At 58.5% G+C, this 17,526-nt stretch overlaps 6 protein-coding genes and 1 non-coding gene across 7 annotated transcripts; 3 read left to right on the plus strand and 4 right to left on the minus strand.

The window, feature by feature from the left end:
- Positions 1-669: 669 nt before the first annotated feature.
- On the minus strand, positions 670-1,527 carry SPSK_06532 (carbonic anhydrase; the record flags this gene model as incomplete). Its single annotated transcript, XM_016733236.1, has 1 exon — positions 670-1,527. The coding sequence occupies one exon, from the start codon at positions 1,525-1,527 to the stop codon at positions 670-672; it is 858 nt and encodes a 285-aa protein (XP_016591903.1).
- Positions 1,528-1,975: 448 nt separating this feature from the next.
- On the plus strand, positions 1,976-3,109 carry SPSK_06405 (uncharacterized protein; the record flags this gene model as incomplete). Its single annotated transcript, XM_016733111.1, has 1 exon — positions 1,976-3,109. One exon carries the CDS (start codon positions 1,976-1,978, stop codon positions 3,107-3,109), a length of 1,134 nt encoding a protein of 377 aa, XP_016591904.1.
- A 213-nt stretch (positions 3,110-3,322) lies between these two features.
- Positions 3,323-3,425, minus strand: SPSK_11205. The gene has a single exon. It is a non-coding gene; the product is annotated as a tRNA-Thr (tRNA).
- A 3,181-nt stretch (positions 3,426-6,606) lies between these two features.
- Positions 6,607-8,260, plus strand: SPSK_06193 (candidapepsin-4 precursor; the record flags this gene model as incomplete). Its single annotated transcript, XM_016732900.1, has 2 exons — positions 6,607-7,789; positions 7,863-8,260. 2 exons carry the CDS (start codon positions 6,607-6,609, stop codon positions 8,258-8,260), a joined length of 1,581 nt encoding a protein of 526 aa, XP_016591905.1.
- A 378-nt stretch (positions 8,261-8,638) lies between these two features.
- Positions 8,639-11,002, plus strand: SPSK_05976 (uncharacterized protein; the record flags this gene model as incomplete). The annotated part of the gene is made up of 2 exons (XM_016732684.1): positions 8,639-8,713; positions 8,834-11,002. 2 exons carry the CDS (start codon positions 8,639-8,641, stop codon positions 11,000-11,002), a joined length of 2,244 nt encoding a protein of 747 aa, XP_016591906.1.
- A 721-nt stretch (positions 11,003-11,723) lies between these two features.
- On the minus strand, positions 11,724-15,100 carry SPSK_05868 (uncharacterized protein; the record flags this gene model as incomplete). Its single annotated transcript, XM_016732577.1, has 2 exons — positions 11,724-13,161; positions 13,296-15,100. The coding sequence occupies 2 exons, from the start codon at positions 15,098-15,100 to the stop codon at positions 11,724-11,726; spliced, it is 3,243 nt and encodes a 1,080-aa protein (XP_016591907.1).
- A 575-nt stretch (positions 15,101-15,675) lies between these two features.
- Positions 15,676-17,204, minus strand: SPSK_11040 (uncharacterized protein; the record flags this gene model as incomplete). The annotated part of the gene is made up of 2 exons (XM_016737259.1): positions 15,676-17,093; positions 17,180-17,204. The coding sequence occupies 2 exons, from the start codon at positions 17,202-17,204 to the stop codon at positions 15,676-15,678; spliced, it is 1,443 nt and encodes a 480-aa protein (XP_016591908.1).
- Positions 17,205-17,526: the final 322 nt, after the last annotated feature.

Genomic DNA, 17,526 nt, shown 5'->3' on the forward strand with positions numbered 1-17,526 from the left:
CACCGAGAAGAAGCTCTTGTGCTAGCCAGGCAAACAGGAGCTGTCGCGTTGCTGGCCAGCGGTGGCCAGTGCCTGGCGTTTGGGCAATGGCCAGTGTGGCGCGAGCATTCTCAGCCACACATTTCAAATACAGTGTAAATGCAAATATATACGGTATCACTGTTCGACAAGTCTTGGAGAACCAACCAATCAGGTGTTACGGCTTGTTCGAGCTGCTGGATAGCTTTGTTGGGGCAGCTTCTGGTTGAGCTCGGTTGCTCCTTTTCGTCACGACTTTGCAACGAAGATGACAAAGGACGGAGGGAAGGTTCGACAGTCGTTTTCATTGATACCAATGACAGAGGCATTCGGATTGTTTATAACAAGATGCTTTTCGACTACCAATGACTGCAGCGCAATATATCGAACAGGGTTGTCAATGGCGATCGCGCTAGCCCGGCTTTGCAGCGAAATCTTGCCGCCACTTCTTGCCGCCGATGTCTGACTCAACGTGCGTTTTGTTGAGAGAGTGAGAAGTCTCTCAAAGTGATAGCAAAGACAATGTTTCAAAGCCAATATTGATCATAATTTCGTATAGCTGTTATGGATCTACCGCTGCTGTCGCCCGTCTCCCTTTTACCGTCCCAAAAAGACACCCGTAACACCTGTCCATCTGCATAAAGCCCCGCCTTACTCTTCCGTCAGGTTGTAAATCTTCTGGATATCGGCCAGGATCTGCTTAAAGTCGACGTTGAGGTCCTTGAGCAGGCCGTCGTGGAAATCAAAGACCCAGCCGTGGACAATGGGGAAGCCGTTCTTGGCGTACATCTTTTGCACGGCGGCCGTCTTGATGATGTTGCGGCACTGCTCGAGGACGTTGAGCTCGACCAGGCGGTTGTAGCGCGCGGTCTCGCCGGCGATGGCGTCGAGCTCGGCCTCGTGCAGGCGGTAGACGTCGCGGATGTTGCGCAGCCAGGGATTCAGGAGGCCCAGGTCCTTGGCCGTCATGGCCGCCTTGATGCCACCGCAGCCGTAGTGGCCGCAGACGACAATGTGCTTGACGTGCAGGTGGTCGACGGCGTAGTTGACAACGGACATAACGTTGACGTCGATGTTGCAGACCAGGTTGGCAATGTTGCGGTGCACAAAGGCCTCGCCGGGGCCCAGGCCCGTGATCTGCTCGGCCGGGATGCGCGAGTCGCTGCAGCCGATCCACAGGTACTCGGGGTTCTGGCCGGCGGCGAGCTTTTCGAAGAACGCAGGGTCCTCGCTGCGCTTCTGGGCAGCCCACGCACGGTTGCTCTCAAAGACGCGGTCGTGCGTCTGCTGGAGATACTTGCTGACGTCGCCGGGAGCCATCTTGTTCCAGGGGTCACTCCCACGGTGACTGTTGGCGCTAGAGGTTGCGAAGCTGGACAAGGCCGTGCGAGAAGGCGCGGCGAGGGGAGCAAATGGACGTAAAGACGGACGCACAACGCGCGTGACGGGCAATGACGATGACGAGAGCAAGGATCGCAGGAAGATGGGACGTTGCAGCAACGGCGGCATGACGAGCTGTAGGTGGCTGCGTTGTTTTCGGGCAGGTGCGACGGAATGCACCTTTTTTTCTTATTTGGAAAGTACTACTTAGGGCGGTTTAGCAACACACGCCGAGAGAATTGGGGCTGCACGGAGGGGTACTTTTTCGATGCGGCTTTACAGATGGGTATTTTTCCGGATGGGGTTTTCTTTGATGGGAAAGTGCCGGAATTGCATGTTCCTGACAGGCGCACTTAGCGAGTCAAGTCAAATGCATCCTGGCCTGAGGCAACTGCTGGGGGCCGCGTGGCAGCGCTGGAATTCGGATTAGTGAACACTGAACTCCATTTAGCGTGCATCCACTATCTTTGTATTGTTCCACAGCATAACGAGCTTCATCCGTGAATTCCCAAGTGAGGGTTCGTGAACACTTGTACCATTTCCTCTCCACAGACTTGCCTGACTGCCCAACTGACCGATGGAATCCGAGGCTCCAGCACCGGCGTCGCGCACGCTTGTTGCACAGTGCATGTGCAAGGCTGTGCATTTCACCATCACCGTCCCGGTGGCTGAACTTCCGCTCGGCGTGCACATGTGCGGGTGCTCTGTCTGCCGCACGACGCATGGCTCCTACACCTGCTTCCACGCGCCGCTGCCCGCCGGCATCCGCCCCGAGTTTGTCGCGCCCTCGTCGCTCGAGGGCAGCACGACGGGCTACCGGCATGCGACGGCCATGGCGACGCGCTATTTCTGCAAGACGTGCGGCGCCCACATTGGCGACGACGACTTCGACTCGGCGACGGGCACCAAGCCCGCGGACGCCGAGTGGCGCGTGTCTTCGTCGCTGTTTGAGGCGGGCCTGCACGACGACGGCGCCCCCAACCAAGCCTTTTCGCTGCGCACGCACGCCATGACCGACTCGGCGCCCTCTGGCTTCCACGAGTGGCTGCCCCGTCTCGGCGACCGTGTCCTCTTTAAATGGAACCCCAAGCCGGGCGATGACTTTTACCCACCGGCGGCGGCCGACCCCTACGAGCCTCAGGCACCCGAGTACGATGCCAACGGCCGAGAGGTTCTGCGGGCGGCCTGCCACTGCGGCGGCACCTCCTTCACCATTGCCCGGCCGGCCGACACGCCCAATCTCGCCGAGATCGCCAAAGCCGCCGGGCTTGCTCTGTCCTCCGAGTTCCCGGACCGCTGGATCGGCTTGCTCGATGCCTGTGACGACTGCCGCCTGGTCGACGGCAGCCACGTCATTGGCTGGGTCGATCTGCCCATCGCCAGTCTCTCTCCAGCGGTCCCACAGGACTTTGAAATGGCCACGCTCACGACGTACAAGTCGTCTGACAGGGGGCTCCGCGCCTTTTGCCGTGTCTGCGGCGCCACCGTCTTGTTCCGCCACTACCACCGCGGTGACAGCCTGACCGTTGATCTGGCGAGCGGTCTGCTGAGGGCGCCCGAGGGCGTGGCGGCCCACCGCTGGGTCCACTGGCGCAACGGCCGGGTCCTGTTCCTCGACAGCGCTGAGCGGTACCACTCTGGCTTTGGCAAGAGCCTGCAGGAGGGCTTTGCTGCGTGGGCGGCTAAAACGTACGCGACAGAGCAGGCTTGAGATGCAAATGATGTAAATGTTGCAGACGTGCACATGTCTGGTGTTGTACTTTGACGAGCGAGCGACGATTACGAGTGACGGGTAACGAACGATGAATGATGATCCATGAACAATGATAAATGCAATTAAAAAAAAATAGCGATGTGAGAATGAAAGGTACACGAGAACAGAAGCAATAAAAGCCATAAAAAAAACTCCAGGAACCAAAAAACTTGCCCGCACATGGGATTGAACCATGGACCTTAGCATCTCGCACAATGACTGCCGCGCTAGTCGGCAATACAAGTGATACGCTCTACCACTGAGCTATACGGGCGACTACTTGCTAGTTTATACCAGCAGCGTTCTTATTACGGTACATATTGCAAACACGAGACCCACATGACTCCCTAAACACCCGCCATCGACGACATATTTGTGCATGTTCATTCATCAGCATCTCCAATTTCATGACTTCTCGCAATAACGTATCGCTCTGCCGCGTTGTTTTGCAACCGACATTCACGGCCGCTTGGTTTGCCGAGACCTCGCACCCTTTATTGTTGACCACTGTCATCTAAATTCCGTCTCTGGGACGAGCAGTTCATGCAATTCGGGAATTTCTTATTAAGCTTCCTATAGTTGTATGAGTTTAATTGCGGAGGATATCTGTATTTCCTAGCGCTCAGACCGATGACTGCATGGACATGACGCGCATTGTGACGAGTGGACAAACGCTTTACAAAGTAGATCACCAGGCCCCCAAAACAGAAACATGATACGAACCACGGTCGTAGCGACGATGACCGTCTGCTCTTCCGCTGGGAGGCTCTTGCTGTCACGGGTCCGGAATCGACAGACGGATGACCGCTGCGAGGAAACAATATCAGAGAGATGTGAAGAAAATCAATACGTCAATATTGTTTGTGACTTTTTATGGTCGTATTGTTCCTAGGCTCATTTTGTCTCCTTCCTTTTAAATTCCAAAGTAAACAGACAAAGATGAATAATCATTTATTGGTGACGCTGACAGCTGTTTCAGAGGCAGTGTCTCGTTTTCGTCCGCGTCATATATGTCTTTTACGGCCGCATGCGAGTCAAGACACCTCTTGAAGTGCATTAATGTGAGAAAGCATAACGACATTAAGGAGCATCGTCATTACTGTTTACTTGGCGGAAAGAAAAGAGAGTAGTTGGCAGCCAAAGGTTGGGCCAAGAGCCAACGGCCAAGAGACCACCTCGACGGACATCACAGGAGACAAAACAGTCCCAAGACTTGTCCAAGAGAATTAAGAGGACCAAGAACACTAAGACACCAAGCTTTTTAAGATGTTTTGATGTATTTGACGCGGAGCGCTGTCGCGGGTATTAATATATCAGGAAGACGCAGCTTCCGTACTGACGGTCGCGGCCAGGAGGCCCAAAGTGCTGTAGTATCGGCGACGTGCGACACAGAGACCTCCAGTGAGACGCCAATATTCTTGGGAGTTCGTTTTTAAGTTGTTCACTATTACTTGGCAGCACGAATGTGTTGTCTTCAACACCGTCGTATTACTACGTTTGAGGAGATGGCCGGAAGGACGCCATGTTTGATCTACGCCAAGACCCTCTGTTTGGAGCTGTCGCAGTGTTCCGCTGATTACTCCCCCGTATTGAGTTTGACATACACGCCTGCCCCCTTTCTAGGCGACACTCGTTCGGGACGTCCCCTCCCCAGCGCTTTTTTAGGAGGCCGTTTCAGCCAAGGGGCATGTGGGGCGCCATTGTTGACACCCAATCCCACAATGAGCATCTCTGTTCGCATTTTACTTTCCGTTCTTTGTAGTATCCTCCTCCTTGAAGGATGATTGAAAGATTCGCAATCTTAGGTTATCATGAATAGGATCTTAATTGCATCTCCTTCAATTTAGCCTTGCGATGCATGGCGTCTGCAATAAGGCAGGAACAGCGGCTGAACCCGTCTGAATGCCCGCCTCGCTCCTGCCTTCAATTTAACACCCGCTTGGATTCATGCATTTCCATTCTCAAAGAGATAAGATCGAAGTTTAAAGTCAGACGACACAATATGGAGGGGATATCTTGAGATGGGAAGATAGTATAAGTGAAAACAGCTCTTCCACACGAATCCTGTGTCCCCTTTACTTTCTCTCTGTTTTCTCTACAGAAATCAAAGTCTCGTCCGCACTTGGCGTTCTTGGCTGCTTCGTTTTCTTTCTTGTTTTCTTTTTCGTTGTTGCTTTCTCCGTCCTTCTCTCGTCTGACCTTGGTATCGTCAGTGCAAAACAAACAAAATCGTAAAATCTTGCCGTAAGGAACCATGAAGAAACCAAGACTAGCAAAACAAAAATAAAGCCCGAGCCAAGATGACCAGATGGCGTTTGTCAAACAACGATGTTGCACGCAGCCACAGCTCCGTTCTAAAAAAGAACTCATTTGAGGGCCCTTGGAATTGATTGGAGGTCGTTGTCGTTCAGCATGGCTCGAAGCGCACACCTCTGGGCTGCGCCCAAACGCCCGTGGAATCCCCCACACAACCTGGCCTGCCCTCCTTGGCCTTGGCCAGCTTGGCCGCGCAGATGCGGGTCGTTTCTTTTGCGGGCAGAGGCTTCTGCCCTTGTCCTCCATTGGGGGGTGCTTTGCATGGCGTTTCGAATCCAGTCCTCCGTTTTTGCGGCGTCATCCGTCTCCTGCTTGGCTGCTTGGCCGCTTTGCTACAACGCACTCGTGCGTGCTTGGCCAGACCCTGCCCCTGTCGGCTTCGGTGTCTCGCAATGGGGACCCTGGCTTTTTGGCTTTGCTCTCGTTTTCTCTTGTTGCCCTCTTTCTCTGTTTCTCACTCTTTTTTTGTGTTTCTCGTGTCTTTGTCTCGTGTCGCTTGCTTTTGCTTCATTCATTCTTTCTTTTCGTCCCTTTCTCTTTCTTTTTCCTTTTTGTATATTTTCTTTTTTCATCTCGCCACCCCTCCCCCCTTTTCTTGTATTCCTTCGACGAGAGTATTTTTTTGTTTACGTACTCGTCGTTTCTTCATATTCTCCTCGCTGGTCGTCGTTTGTCTGCCCCGTCTCTTCGTCTCGGTCCTTCCTTTTTCAATACTATTTGTGCTTTTTATTTGCTCCGTTTTTTTATTCGTTCTACGAACTTTGGCCAAATCATCGGCATCGACCCGACGACACAATCAAGACACAATCGAACCCGAACGATCTGGCATCGAGTCGTTCTGTCAGCCGTATCCTCGTGCTTTCTTTGATTATCCTCGCCCGCAGGCTGTTCCATTCGTTTTGTTCGACTCATCAGCGTCACGTCAGCGTCCCTTTCTCGTTTTCTCTTTCGACTTTTTCAGCGAGCGCGTTCGACACAGCGACAATTTTCGTCTTTTCCGATTTCGCCTGATTCGTCCTCGTTATCGTCTTCGATCGTTTGTCTTTGCCCATGCAGCCGAGATAGCTCGTTCATTTTCCTTTCCCGCCTTTTTGGGTTTCCGTCCACGCTTGTGGACTTCCAGTCATTTTGTATCCACCATGGCGTTACGATTGTGTCTGTTGTTGGGCGTGTCGTTGGCGTCAACTGCCTCGGCAGCGATCGTTGATCCGTCGGTTATTAGTGGGAGTGCACCCGTGCCAGTGTCGACCGTCTCGGCGGCGGTCGCCGCCGCCGAGACGGTCGACATGCAAGACGGCTGCATCCACTTCCAAATCGTCCACTCCAACAACGCACAGCATTTCACCAAGCGCGCCGTCGAACTCTCGCTGGCCAACCGGTCCGACGTGGCCTACTACGCCAAGCTCGAGTTTGGCACGCCGCCGCAGGCGCAGTACGTGCAGCTGGACACGGGCTCGTTTGAGCTGTGGGTGAATCCGACGTGCAGCTCGGCCGGCGGGCTGTCGTCGGGCGACGCCAACTTTTGCCAGGCCGTGGGCCGCTTTGAACCGTCGGCGTCGTCGACCTTTACGTCCTTGAACGTGGGCAAGCAGCTGCGGTACGGCATCGGGACGGCCAACATCACGTACGTGACGGACGACATTTCCTTGCCGGGCACGTCGTCGGTCCTCTCCCAGGTCCAGTTTGGCGTGGCGACGGTGACGCAGGACGAGTTTTCCGGCATCCTGGGGATTGGCTACGGCCTGGGCCTGACCACGCGGTATCCCAACTTTGTCGACGAGCTGGCCATGCAGAACGTCACGCGCGTCAAGGCCTTTTCGCTGGCCCTCGGCAGCAAGGCGGAGCAGGAGGGCGTGATTGTCTTTGGCGGCGTGGACACGAGCAAGTTTTCCGGGCAGTTGGAGCGTCTGCCCATCACGCCGGCCAAGTTCTCGCCGGACGGCGTGCCGCGGTACTGGGTCAACATGACGTCGCTGGGGCTGACGCCGGCGGGCACGGGAGGCGCCCCAAAAACGTATCCCAACAGCAAGCTCCAGGTCTTCCTCGACAGCGGCTCGACCTTGACCCTCCTCCCCTCCGACCTGGCCAACGCCATCGCCGCCGACTTTGGCGCCGCGGCGGCCAACAGCGACGGCTTCTACGCCGTCGACTGCCGGCTAGCGGCCACGGCCGGCGGCAGCCTCGATTTCACGTTTGGCGGCACCACGGTGCGCGTGCCCTACAGCGAGCTGATCCGGCAGTCGGGCAGCACCTGCATGCTGGGACTGCAGGCCAGCACCGACTTTGTGCTGCTGGGGGACACCTTTTTGCGTTCCGCCTATGGTGAGTTCTCGCAACGTCACATGCTCTGAGGAGAACGGGTCTGGATACTAACCTGCGGCTGCGCATCGTACAGTTGTGATTGACCAATCCGACAATGTCGTCTGGATGGCCCAGTACGCCAACTGCGGCTCAACCCCGGCCGCCCTCGCGTCGGCCGCGTCCCTCTCCACGCTGACTGGCGTCTGCACGGCCGCCAACAGCCTCGAGTTGTCCTCGGGCGCGTCGGCCTCTGCGTCGGCGACGGCCTCGACTGCAACAGGGACAGCGCCTGCCAGAACGGCCACATCGGCCGCCACACCAAAAGCGGGCACGACCTCGTCGTCGTCGTCAAATTCGGGTGCGACAACCAGCCCGGCTGCCGCTGCATCGGACTCGGCACCAACAGCCTCCGTGTCAAGGAGGCGGGTGTATGTCGTCGCTGGCAGCGTCGTGGCTGCGATGTTGGGCAGTTCGATGCTGGACTGGTTATGATGCAAGGGGAGGAAACTGGCAATGTAAACGAGACAACAGAAGCAGCCGACACACAGCTGACATACAGCTGTACATGTACATAATATTGTTTACTGTTCTACAGGCATATTTACAGCATATTTAAAGCATATTGACAAGAATAAGGTCGGAAACCCGCGTAGATATGCGTCTCATTGCTCGAATTACAAATACACTGCACCATTCACTAACACGTCCACTAACACCTTTCCACTAGCGCTGTAATTGCGTTTTAGTACCGCCGTCATACTTAGTTTCACTGCTTCTGTCCATCACCGTCCTTCTTCTTCCGCTTCACTCCACCACTTGTACAAAACAAGTCACTTACATTGACTTTCGATCCTTCCCTTTGACTACACCATGTCGGCACCCGACCGCGCCCGTCGTCGCCGGCAGAGCAAGGCCTGCACGCGCTGTCGGAAGAGGAAGATTCGGGTAGGTCCTTCCTGTTGTGTTTCGCCGTTCGTTCTTTGTTCATCGTCCTTCGTTCTTTCCTTCTCGCTCACTTAACCTGCCCGTGTTCCTTCCTTCCTCGCTCACTTTGTTTATTCGTAGTGTGACTTCAACTTCCCTGCTTGCGGCGCCTGCGTCTCTGCCTCTGCCCCCTGTGTCGGCTTCGACTCGATCCATGGCGTGGAGAAGCCGCGCAGTGTCATCTCGCACCTCGAGGAAGAGGTCGAGCGGCTGGAAAAGGAGCTGCAAGAGACGAAGCGGGACCAAGAAGTGGCCCTGCCTGGCGACCAGACAGCCGACCGCGCCGCCCAGGCGAAGGAAGTGGTGGACCGAATGACGACTCGACTGGCGACGGCGACAGTCTCGCCCGTCTCGCCCGTCACTGCCACCGCTTCCATGTCCATGCTCCCCCTCACGTCCAGCGTCTTTTTTGTCGGCTCGCCCGCACCGCACCTTCACAAATCGAGTGCCTGGGACGAGACGAGGGGCCCGGCGGCGACCCTGTCGACGGCAACGGCAACGGCGCCGGCACCGACTCCCTTGATGTCGCCGTCCCCTTCGTCCACGTCGTCGGCCGTCCCCATCTCCTCGATCCCCCGCCACGTCGCCGTCATCATGCTCAAGCACTACTGTGAAATCTACCGGCCGCAGTATCCAGCCGTCGAGGAGCAGGACCTGCTGCAGGCCTTTGACCGAGTCTACGACAAGAGCCCGGCCAAGGGCGCGGCCACCGACTTTGACGTCTTTTGTGTCCACATCACGCTGGCCATCAGCACCACTACGCTCATGTACCGCGACGCCGGCCGTGCCGCGACCGCCACCGCCGGCTTCTGGGCCACGGCCGTCGCGCATCTGGACGCGCTGGACCGTGACTCGAACGCAACGACGCAGCCCTGGCAGCGCGTCCAGGCCCTCCAGCTGCTGGCCCACTATGGCTTTCTCAACCCCAAGGACGTTGACTGTGTGCGGTGCACCGCGGCAGCGCTGCGGCTGTGTGTGCAGCTGGGCCTGCACCACGAGCTGCCGCACGAGGACCGCCAGCACGTGTCCCCGGCGCAACTCGACATCCGCCGGCGCCTCTTTTGGCACTCGCTCTCGCTCGACCTGGCGGCCAACAGCACGCGCGGCCGACCGGGGAGCATGGCCGGGGACGCGTTTACGGCCAAGATGCCTGCCCTGGGCGCGACATCGCCTACGGCACACATCTGGGCACTCCGCCAGATGGAGGGCGAGATCTTGGCGAGGCTCTACTATTCGGGTTGGCCGTCGTCGTCGTTGGACGACGTTGACACCTGGCATGCCGACATCCGCGCCCGCCTTTCCGCCTGGCACCAAGCCACCCGCCAGAGCGTCGCCCTCGCCGAGACGCTGGAGTTTGCCGATATTTTATTCCACATGCAGCGGCTGCGGCTGAGCCGACCGTCGCCGCGGCGGCCGTGCCCTTCGCCCGCCCTGCAGAGCGAGTGCCTGGCCGCGTCTGTGGCGGTGCTGCGCGCGTTTGACGTGATTGCGCGACTGGGGAAGCTGTTTTACATTTGGCATGCGGCGCACTGTGTGGTGGAAGCAGCGATTTGTTTGTGTGCGGTTGTTTTAGCGAGTGAACCGGCAAGCGCAGCGAGGGCATCAACAGTGACTTTGTCCACAGACACGGACGTAGTCAAGAAAGACGACGTGCCCATCTTGACGCGCCATCTCAAGACGTTCCCCGGCATTCTGTGGAAGGTTGCGCGACGATGGCCGGCCATTACACACCACGCGGCCGCCCTCGAGGCCATATCCCAAGCCGTCGTCGACAGACTGCAGCGGCAGTGGGTGACCCATACCACGCCAGAGGCCGACGCGGCCGAGACGGCTGCTGCTCTCAAACAAAAACTCAAAGACATGTCACTGTTTTCTCCGTTTCCGGAAGACGCCTCTACTGCTGCCGTCGAAGCAATTACAGACACGCCGCCCTCTGTCTCGACCTCGACAGACGTCAACATGACTGCGCCCTTTGACGCCAACTGGTCCTTGCCACCACTGTCGCCGGGCCAAATGCTGCCTGTACAGTCCCTGTCTACTGTGTCGGTTTCATCCAATACAGCAGTTGACCCCGGCAGCAACGCCGCCACCATGGACGACGACAGCATCCTTGACTGGGACTTTGCAGGCGTCGGTTTTGAAGAGATCTTTGCCGCTCTGATCCAGGCCAACCAGACAGAAGACGGAGAGGCTGCAGCAACGACGACGACGACAGCGATGAGTGCAGAGCCAAACGACATGCTCACCTAGTTGGGGATAGTGGGAATGGGGTGAAATGGGGTATAAGACGGTGTTTAGCTCGCGCGTGGCAAACGACGCCCGCTCAACTCCGTCCACGCTAGCGCCACAACAACACAACGAAAAGACATCACCTTCGTTTTACTGACATGCAATTATGTGCTCGGTTGTCGTCCACGGCCTTATGCAAGGGCCAAAGAAAAGAGTGTAGGCCACCCAAGCGAGACGCCAACACCATGCGAGATCACCTTGTGCCCTGCATATCCTGTCGACAAGCTTGCTTTCCCCGCGTTTGTGGAGTTTGTGGAGGAGATACAACGAAGCAGGACAGACATGGGTCCGGTCCCCATGGATCCACTAGGCGTATTGTTCATATCAATATTGACGTTGATGCTGGCATTGGCGTTGGTGTCTGGTTTGCACATCGTCTTTTGTTGACGCTATGATACGGCGATAAGGCTACGTTGTTCGTGTTTTGACGGTGATCAAGACGGTGGTCAAGACGGCTATATGCTGCTACTCACCGCCAGCACACCGAGGCAGATCGGCTGTCGATTTTGTGCCTCTTTATATACGCCCTCGGATTATATAGAAGAGACTGCGATTGTCGTTCTCCTTCTCTCCATCCTTTTCTCATTCATATCTCACTCCGTCTTTCACTCCTTTGTTGTCCTCTGTTTTTCACTCGCTGCTCTGCGACCATCAACTCACCATGGCGATCAAACTACCGTTTCTACCACCTCTCCGCCTCTACTCCCCGTTTTGGCAAAACGTCCTCATGGGCGTCATCGTCGGCCTCACGGCCGGCCTCTACCAGTCCTTGACCTCCCTCGGCGCCGGCGGCTTGCGCGCCAACTCGGCCCACACGGTCGAGGTCGTCAACGCGACGCTGTGTGCCACCTGGTTTGTCGCATCGCTGCTGTCGGGCACCGTTCTCAACCTGGTCGGGCCGTCCTGGACGGCCGCGCTGGGCGTCTTTGGCTACGCGTTCTACGTCGCCGGCCTCTGGTACTTTGACGCGACCGGCCAGACCTGGTTTCCCATTGTGGGCGGCGTGCTCATTGGCATCTCGGCCGGCCTCATCTTTGTGGTCATGGGCACCATTGCCATGACGTACTCGGAAGAGGACGAGCGCGGGTCCTTCATCACCATATCGCAGAACCTGCAGGCGCTGGGCGCGGCCGTCGCCGGCTTCATTGACTTGATGATCAACCGGAACCGCGCGTCCGCCGACGGCGTGCCCATTGCCGTCTACATTATCGTGCTGTCGTTTATGGGCGTGGGCGCGTGTCTTGCCTTTTTGTTGCGGCCGCCCTCGCGCGTCACGCGGGAGGACGGCACGTCGGTGGCGACGGCCATTTCGTCCACCACAGCGGGGACAAGTGGGCAGGGCCGCACCGTCGTGGAGGAGCTCCGCGCCAGCTGGGACGCCATGAAGAACTGGGACTTGCTGCTGATGATCCCGGCCTTTCTGCCGTCCGAGTGTTTCCTGGTCTACGGCGGCTCCGCCAATGCGTTCCGCAACAACCTGCGCACCCGCACGCTGCTGTCCTTTGTCGCCGTCGTCCTGCAGATCCCCGCCGCCTACGGCCTCCGCCTGGTCCTGGACCACGCCGCCTGGAAGCGCCGCACACGGGCCCTGGTCGGGCTGGGTCTGGTCGGCACGCCCCTTGTGGCCGCCTGGATCTGGCAAATGGTCGAGGTGCGCCACTACGACCGCGGCACCCCAACGCCGGCGGACGCGCTCGTGGACTGGACCGACGCCGGGTTTGTCTCGGATTTCTTCCTGTTTACCCTGACCTGGGTCTCGTCCGTCCTCTTCCAGTACATCATCCTGTATTTCTTGTCGTGCATGACCAACAGCCCGCGCAAGGCCGCCAACTACGCCGGCGTCTACCGCAGCTTCCTGGCCGCCGGCGAGGCCGTCGTCTTTGGCATCGACTCGGCCGGCGTCTCGTTCTTGAACATGGCCGCCGTCCTGTTTGCCTTTTACACGGCAGGTGTCTTTGTGTTTCTGTACCTTGCCCTCTTCCACGTTACCGAGACGCAGTACTTTACCGGCGAGGACGACGTGGTCATTCCGCAGCACGTGCTCGAAGCACACGAGGTGACCGGCCAAGGCATGGACGAGGAGGACGCCAAGGGGCCGGCAGACAGTGTCAAGGCGTAGCCTACGTGTAGGAGGCGGAGGCACTGATCGGGTCGAGGGCCGGTATCCATTAATTTTATTTATTTATTTTTTTGGTATTATTGTCTAGTTTTATGACAGCTCAACAAACACATGCCTACTGCCCCAAGACCTTACAGGACCGTCCCCTTCACTTGCTTCCGGTCGACGCTGTAGTCCTTCCACGCGGCAATCGCCGGAAAGAAGAGCACCGCAATCGCCGCCGCCGTGATGCACTCGTACTTTTGGCTCGTCGCCCAGGCGGCGTCAATGGCTGTCCGTGTCGCCGAGCCCACCGGGAACGCCAGCTGCGCCGTCGAGCCGCCCAAGAAGAGGCCGAGAATGTCGTCCGGCGACATGTCCGGCAGCGCCTGCTGCAGCGCCTGCGGGAACGTGCCCTGGTAGACGGCCGCGGCCACGGCATTCCCGAGCGCGCCGCCCAGGCTCGAGCACAGGCCCAGCAGCGCCAGCACAATGGGCACGCCTTCGCGGTCGGCGGCGGCCATGACGGCCATGTCGTCGCCCAGGATCAGCGTGCCGGTGCCGACGGCCAAAAAAATTTGGCACATGACGAGGTAGCCGAGGGGCGCCTCGGACCCGCGAAAGTGCACCATCAGGCCGGCGCCCAGGACCACCAGGGGCGCCCCAAAGAAGAGGCAGGCATGCTTAAAGTGCCGCGTTTGCCGGATCCAGACGCCAAAGACGACGGACCAGATGGTCGTGGCCACGCCGTTGGCCTGTGCCAGGTAGCCCGTGCGGGTCACGTCGAGGTCGTAGACGACCTGGATGTAGTAGTAAAAGTACTGGTCCCACGTGAAAAAGTTGAAGAACAGGACGGCCGCCACGACGCAGGCGCCCTGCACGGTGCGGCTGCGCAAGAGGTCCCACTGCACAAAGGGCGTGCCCGTCCTGCGCGGCAGACCGAACCGCTCCCACGCGGCAAAGGCCGGAAACAACAAGAGGCCGACCGCCAGCATCGCAATGAACGTGGGCGAGCGGTACTGCGTCGTCAGGCCGTTGGACCGCAGGCTGAACGGCAGCAGGACAAGCACAAAGGCCGCCATCAGCAGCGCCGCGCCGACGAGGTCAAAGGCCACGAGGTAGTGGACGATGGAGGCCCACACCGTGCGCCCCGAGGCTGCGCGCCGGGAAAACAGGCCTCGCGCCTCGGCCCGCCGCTGAAACACCTTGAGCACCACCGCCAGCGGCGCACACGTCGCCGGCACGACGACGGCAAAGCTGCCGTACGCCCAGCGCCAGTTGGTGGCGGACGATGTGACAAACGCGTTGGCCGCCAGGGGGCCGACAAAGGCCGTGCACAGCGTCGGCGCCCCCGTCAGCGAGTACGCAAACGCACGGTTCTGGAGGCCGACAGTGTCGGCCACAAACACGCCCAGCACAAAGCTCGTCGCCGTGTAGCCCACCTGGTAGATGGTGTAGCCGGCGGCGTAGCTGGCCGGGCCCGTGCAGACGGCCATCAGCACCAGGCCGAGCGTGTAGGTGCCGACGCACACCAGGAAGCCCTCGGCGCGGCCCCAGAGATTCAGGGTCTTGGCGATGGGCAGCTGCAGTACGCCTGACACGACGGCGCTCAGAATGTAGGCCTGGGCGATCTGCGGCGCGGACGCAAAGTCGGCGTAGGCGTAGTAGACAATGTTGCTGCTGATGGACGCCTGCAGGGCCACGACGAAGAAGAGCAGCCACACCCAGACGTAGACCGCATAGGCCGTCGTCTTGGACCACACGAGCGCCGCGGCTTCGGCCTTTTGCACGCCGCGCTGGGCCGAGGCTGTGATGGCGTCAGGGTTGGTGACGACTTCTTTTTCGTTTTGTTGTTCGAGGCTGAGGCGGGGGGAAAGGCTGGTGTCGACATTGTCGTTGTCGCCGTTGTCGGGCGTACCAACGACCGTGGTCGTGACGGCGGCAGTTTCCTTGACAGCCATCTCATCTATGGGCCGGTATGTCTAGGAGAGCATGTGTGCTTTTTGCTAGACATGAGCTGTGCGACGTCAACACCACCTCTGCCCTTTTGTAGACTTTGTAAAGACGGCCGGCGTCTTGTCGATTGCCTGCGGGCCGCGGGCCGTACCTATTCTGATGAGCATGTTTATTCATCATTTTTCATTGACGGCCACATTGGCCAACCGCATGTCTGTGAAATGTGTTTGACGTCCCGATGTGGATCAGATTGGCGGTTAGGCCTGTAACTGAGCACATTTGCGCAGAATCGTGGATAGTTGTGCTGCATGAATGGTGGTTAGCGTAGGATCGCGATGGTTGCCAGAATCACAGCTGATAAACGGGTGAGAAAAGAAGGCCATACCAACATTGTCAAAACGAACCAAAGAATGAGAAAATGAGAATAGAATGAGAACAGAATGAAAACAGAGAGTACAAATGATAAACGGTCTTGGGTATCATAAAGTCTATGGTTCGTGAATAAACAAGAGGATAAAAAAAGACAAGGCAGGTAAAAAAAAACAAGGTTCAATGACGTGAAAATCGACTCGCCCAGCCGTCAGCTGGCTTCCTCGTCTGATCCGAACGGCATGGCATGCCAGCCGTGATCAGCCCCTCTTGTCACGTCATCCGTCGTTCCGTACTGTTGCTTCGCTTTCGTCTCCGCCGCTGCCATGGCTGCTGCTGCAGCTGCCGACGCTGCTGACCGGTTCCGCAGCACGTACGCGTCCCGGATGGCCTGTTCTTGCTGCTCGCCCCGCCACGTGCGGCCCTGCAGATGGCGCAAACACAGCCGGTTGCCGTTGTCGGGGTAGTAGAGCCAGCACGCCCAGCGATGCCACGCGGCCGGGTCCCGTTTCATCTGGGCCCGCGCGCGCTGGCCAATGTGGTCTTCGATAAAGTCGCCGCGGCCGAGGGCGAGGCGGGAGGCGAAGACGCGGCGGAGGTAGTGGTCGCGGGCGGCGATGTGGGTTTTGTCGTGCCAGAAGAAGAGGGGGGTGAGGGGAAGATTCTGGCTGTGTCCGGCGTTGTCGCCTGACCTCGACGCTCTCGAGCCGGAGGCGAGGACAGACGACGACACCGGCACGTCCCGCTTAAATGCGGCCGTCAGCGAACGCAGCGTCGGGAAGCCCACCGCGTGAGCGGACGTGGCATACCGTAGCATCCGTACAGAGGGAAGACAAATGTAGCGGATGGCGACGGGGCGCGACGGATCAAGAGCCGATGTGTGCTCTTCTGGGACAGAGTGGGCGGGTGACCCCGGCGTGCTCGGCGTGCCCGGTGTGCCCGGCGTGCCCGGCGTACGATCGTCCTCGCTCGTCTCAAACAGCTCCTTGGTCGGTGTCGGGTCTTCGCCCGCGCTTTCCGCCAGCCCGCCCCCACCGTCGCCAACGGCATTCTCGGCCGTCCGAATAGCATTCTCGGCCGTCTGCATGGCATCCAGCATCGCCGCCACGGGAATGTCGGCCGCCAGCGTCCAGTCGTGCTGCTGCACCCAGACGTAGGGCGTCGTGGCCGCGCGGACGGCCGTGCGCACAGCCAGGCCAAAGCCGAGACGCTGCGTTGGCTCCACGAACGCGATGCGCCCGCCCGCCGTGCGCATGATTGTGAATGGCACGGCATTGTCGGCGATCATGGGCGAGCCGTACTCGGCCAGGCCGGTCTCGATAGCCGTGTCCGCGGCGTCCTGGCCACCATCGTCAATGCCGCCCCACGTCCGCCCGACCAGCTGCTTGACATTCGCCTTGTAGGCATCGTAGTTGGCTGCCTCGACGGGCGTGACACATCCCTTTTTCAGGCGCAGCTGTGGTCCAATGTGGTCGTACGTGTCGAAAACGACAATCACGGGGCACGCAAGCAGCGCCGGGCAGTGTGCGCGGAACGATGCGAGCACGGCCGCGACGAGGTCTGTAGATGGTGCTGATGGTGTCGGCGAGGTCGTCAGGATGACTGTCAACAGGCTATCAATCACCTGAGCTGCTGGACGAGGAGGTTCTGGTAGTTGTCGTCGAGGTGCGGCTGAGGGGGGGGGCCGTTTGAGCCAGCCGGACCACCAGCCGGACCGCCATCCATCCCCTCCGCAGCCATCTTATCAGAGACCGGGTCCGGTGCGGGCCAATGGGCCGTCCTTTGTCGTCTCCGTGGCACGATAGATGTGCTTTTTGAGGCTGCTGTTGCTGATGTCGCTGTCGATGTATTTTAGATTGGAGCTGTGATGTTTTGCGAATTTTTGCGAGGCTGCTCAAGCGCCAAAAGCGGCAGGATCGCGCCTGCCTCGCACGGCGCCATTCTGCCACGAAAATTCCGCCCGTTTTGGCACCTGCACAACATACGGCACCGTAGGCTAATTGCAATACGTATTTGGTTGAAATATCGTGATCAAACTGTTTTCTACATTGGCAATTGTATT

Source organism: Sporothrix schenckii (assembly GCF_000961545.1).
Source record: "Sporothrix schenckii 1099-18 chromosome Unknown Cont38, whole genome shotgun sequence".
In the NCBI taxonomy this organism is placed as follows: domain Eukaryota; kingdom Fungi; phylum Ascomycota; class Sordariomycetes; order Ophiostomatales; family Ophiostomataceae; genus Sporothrix; species Sporothrix schenckii.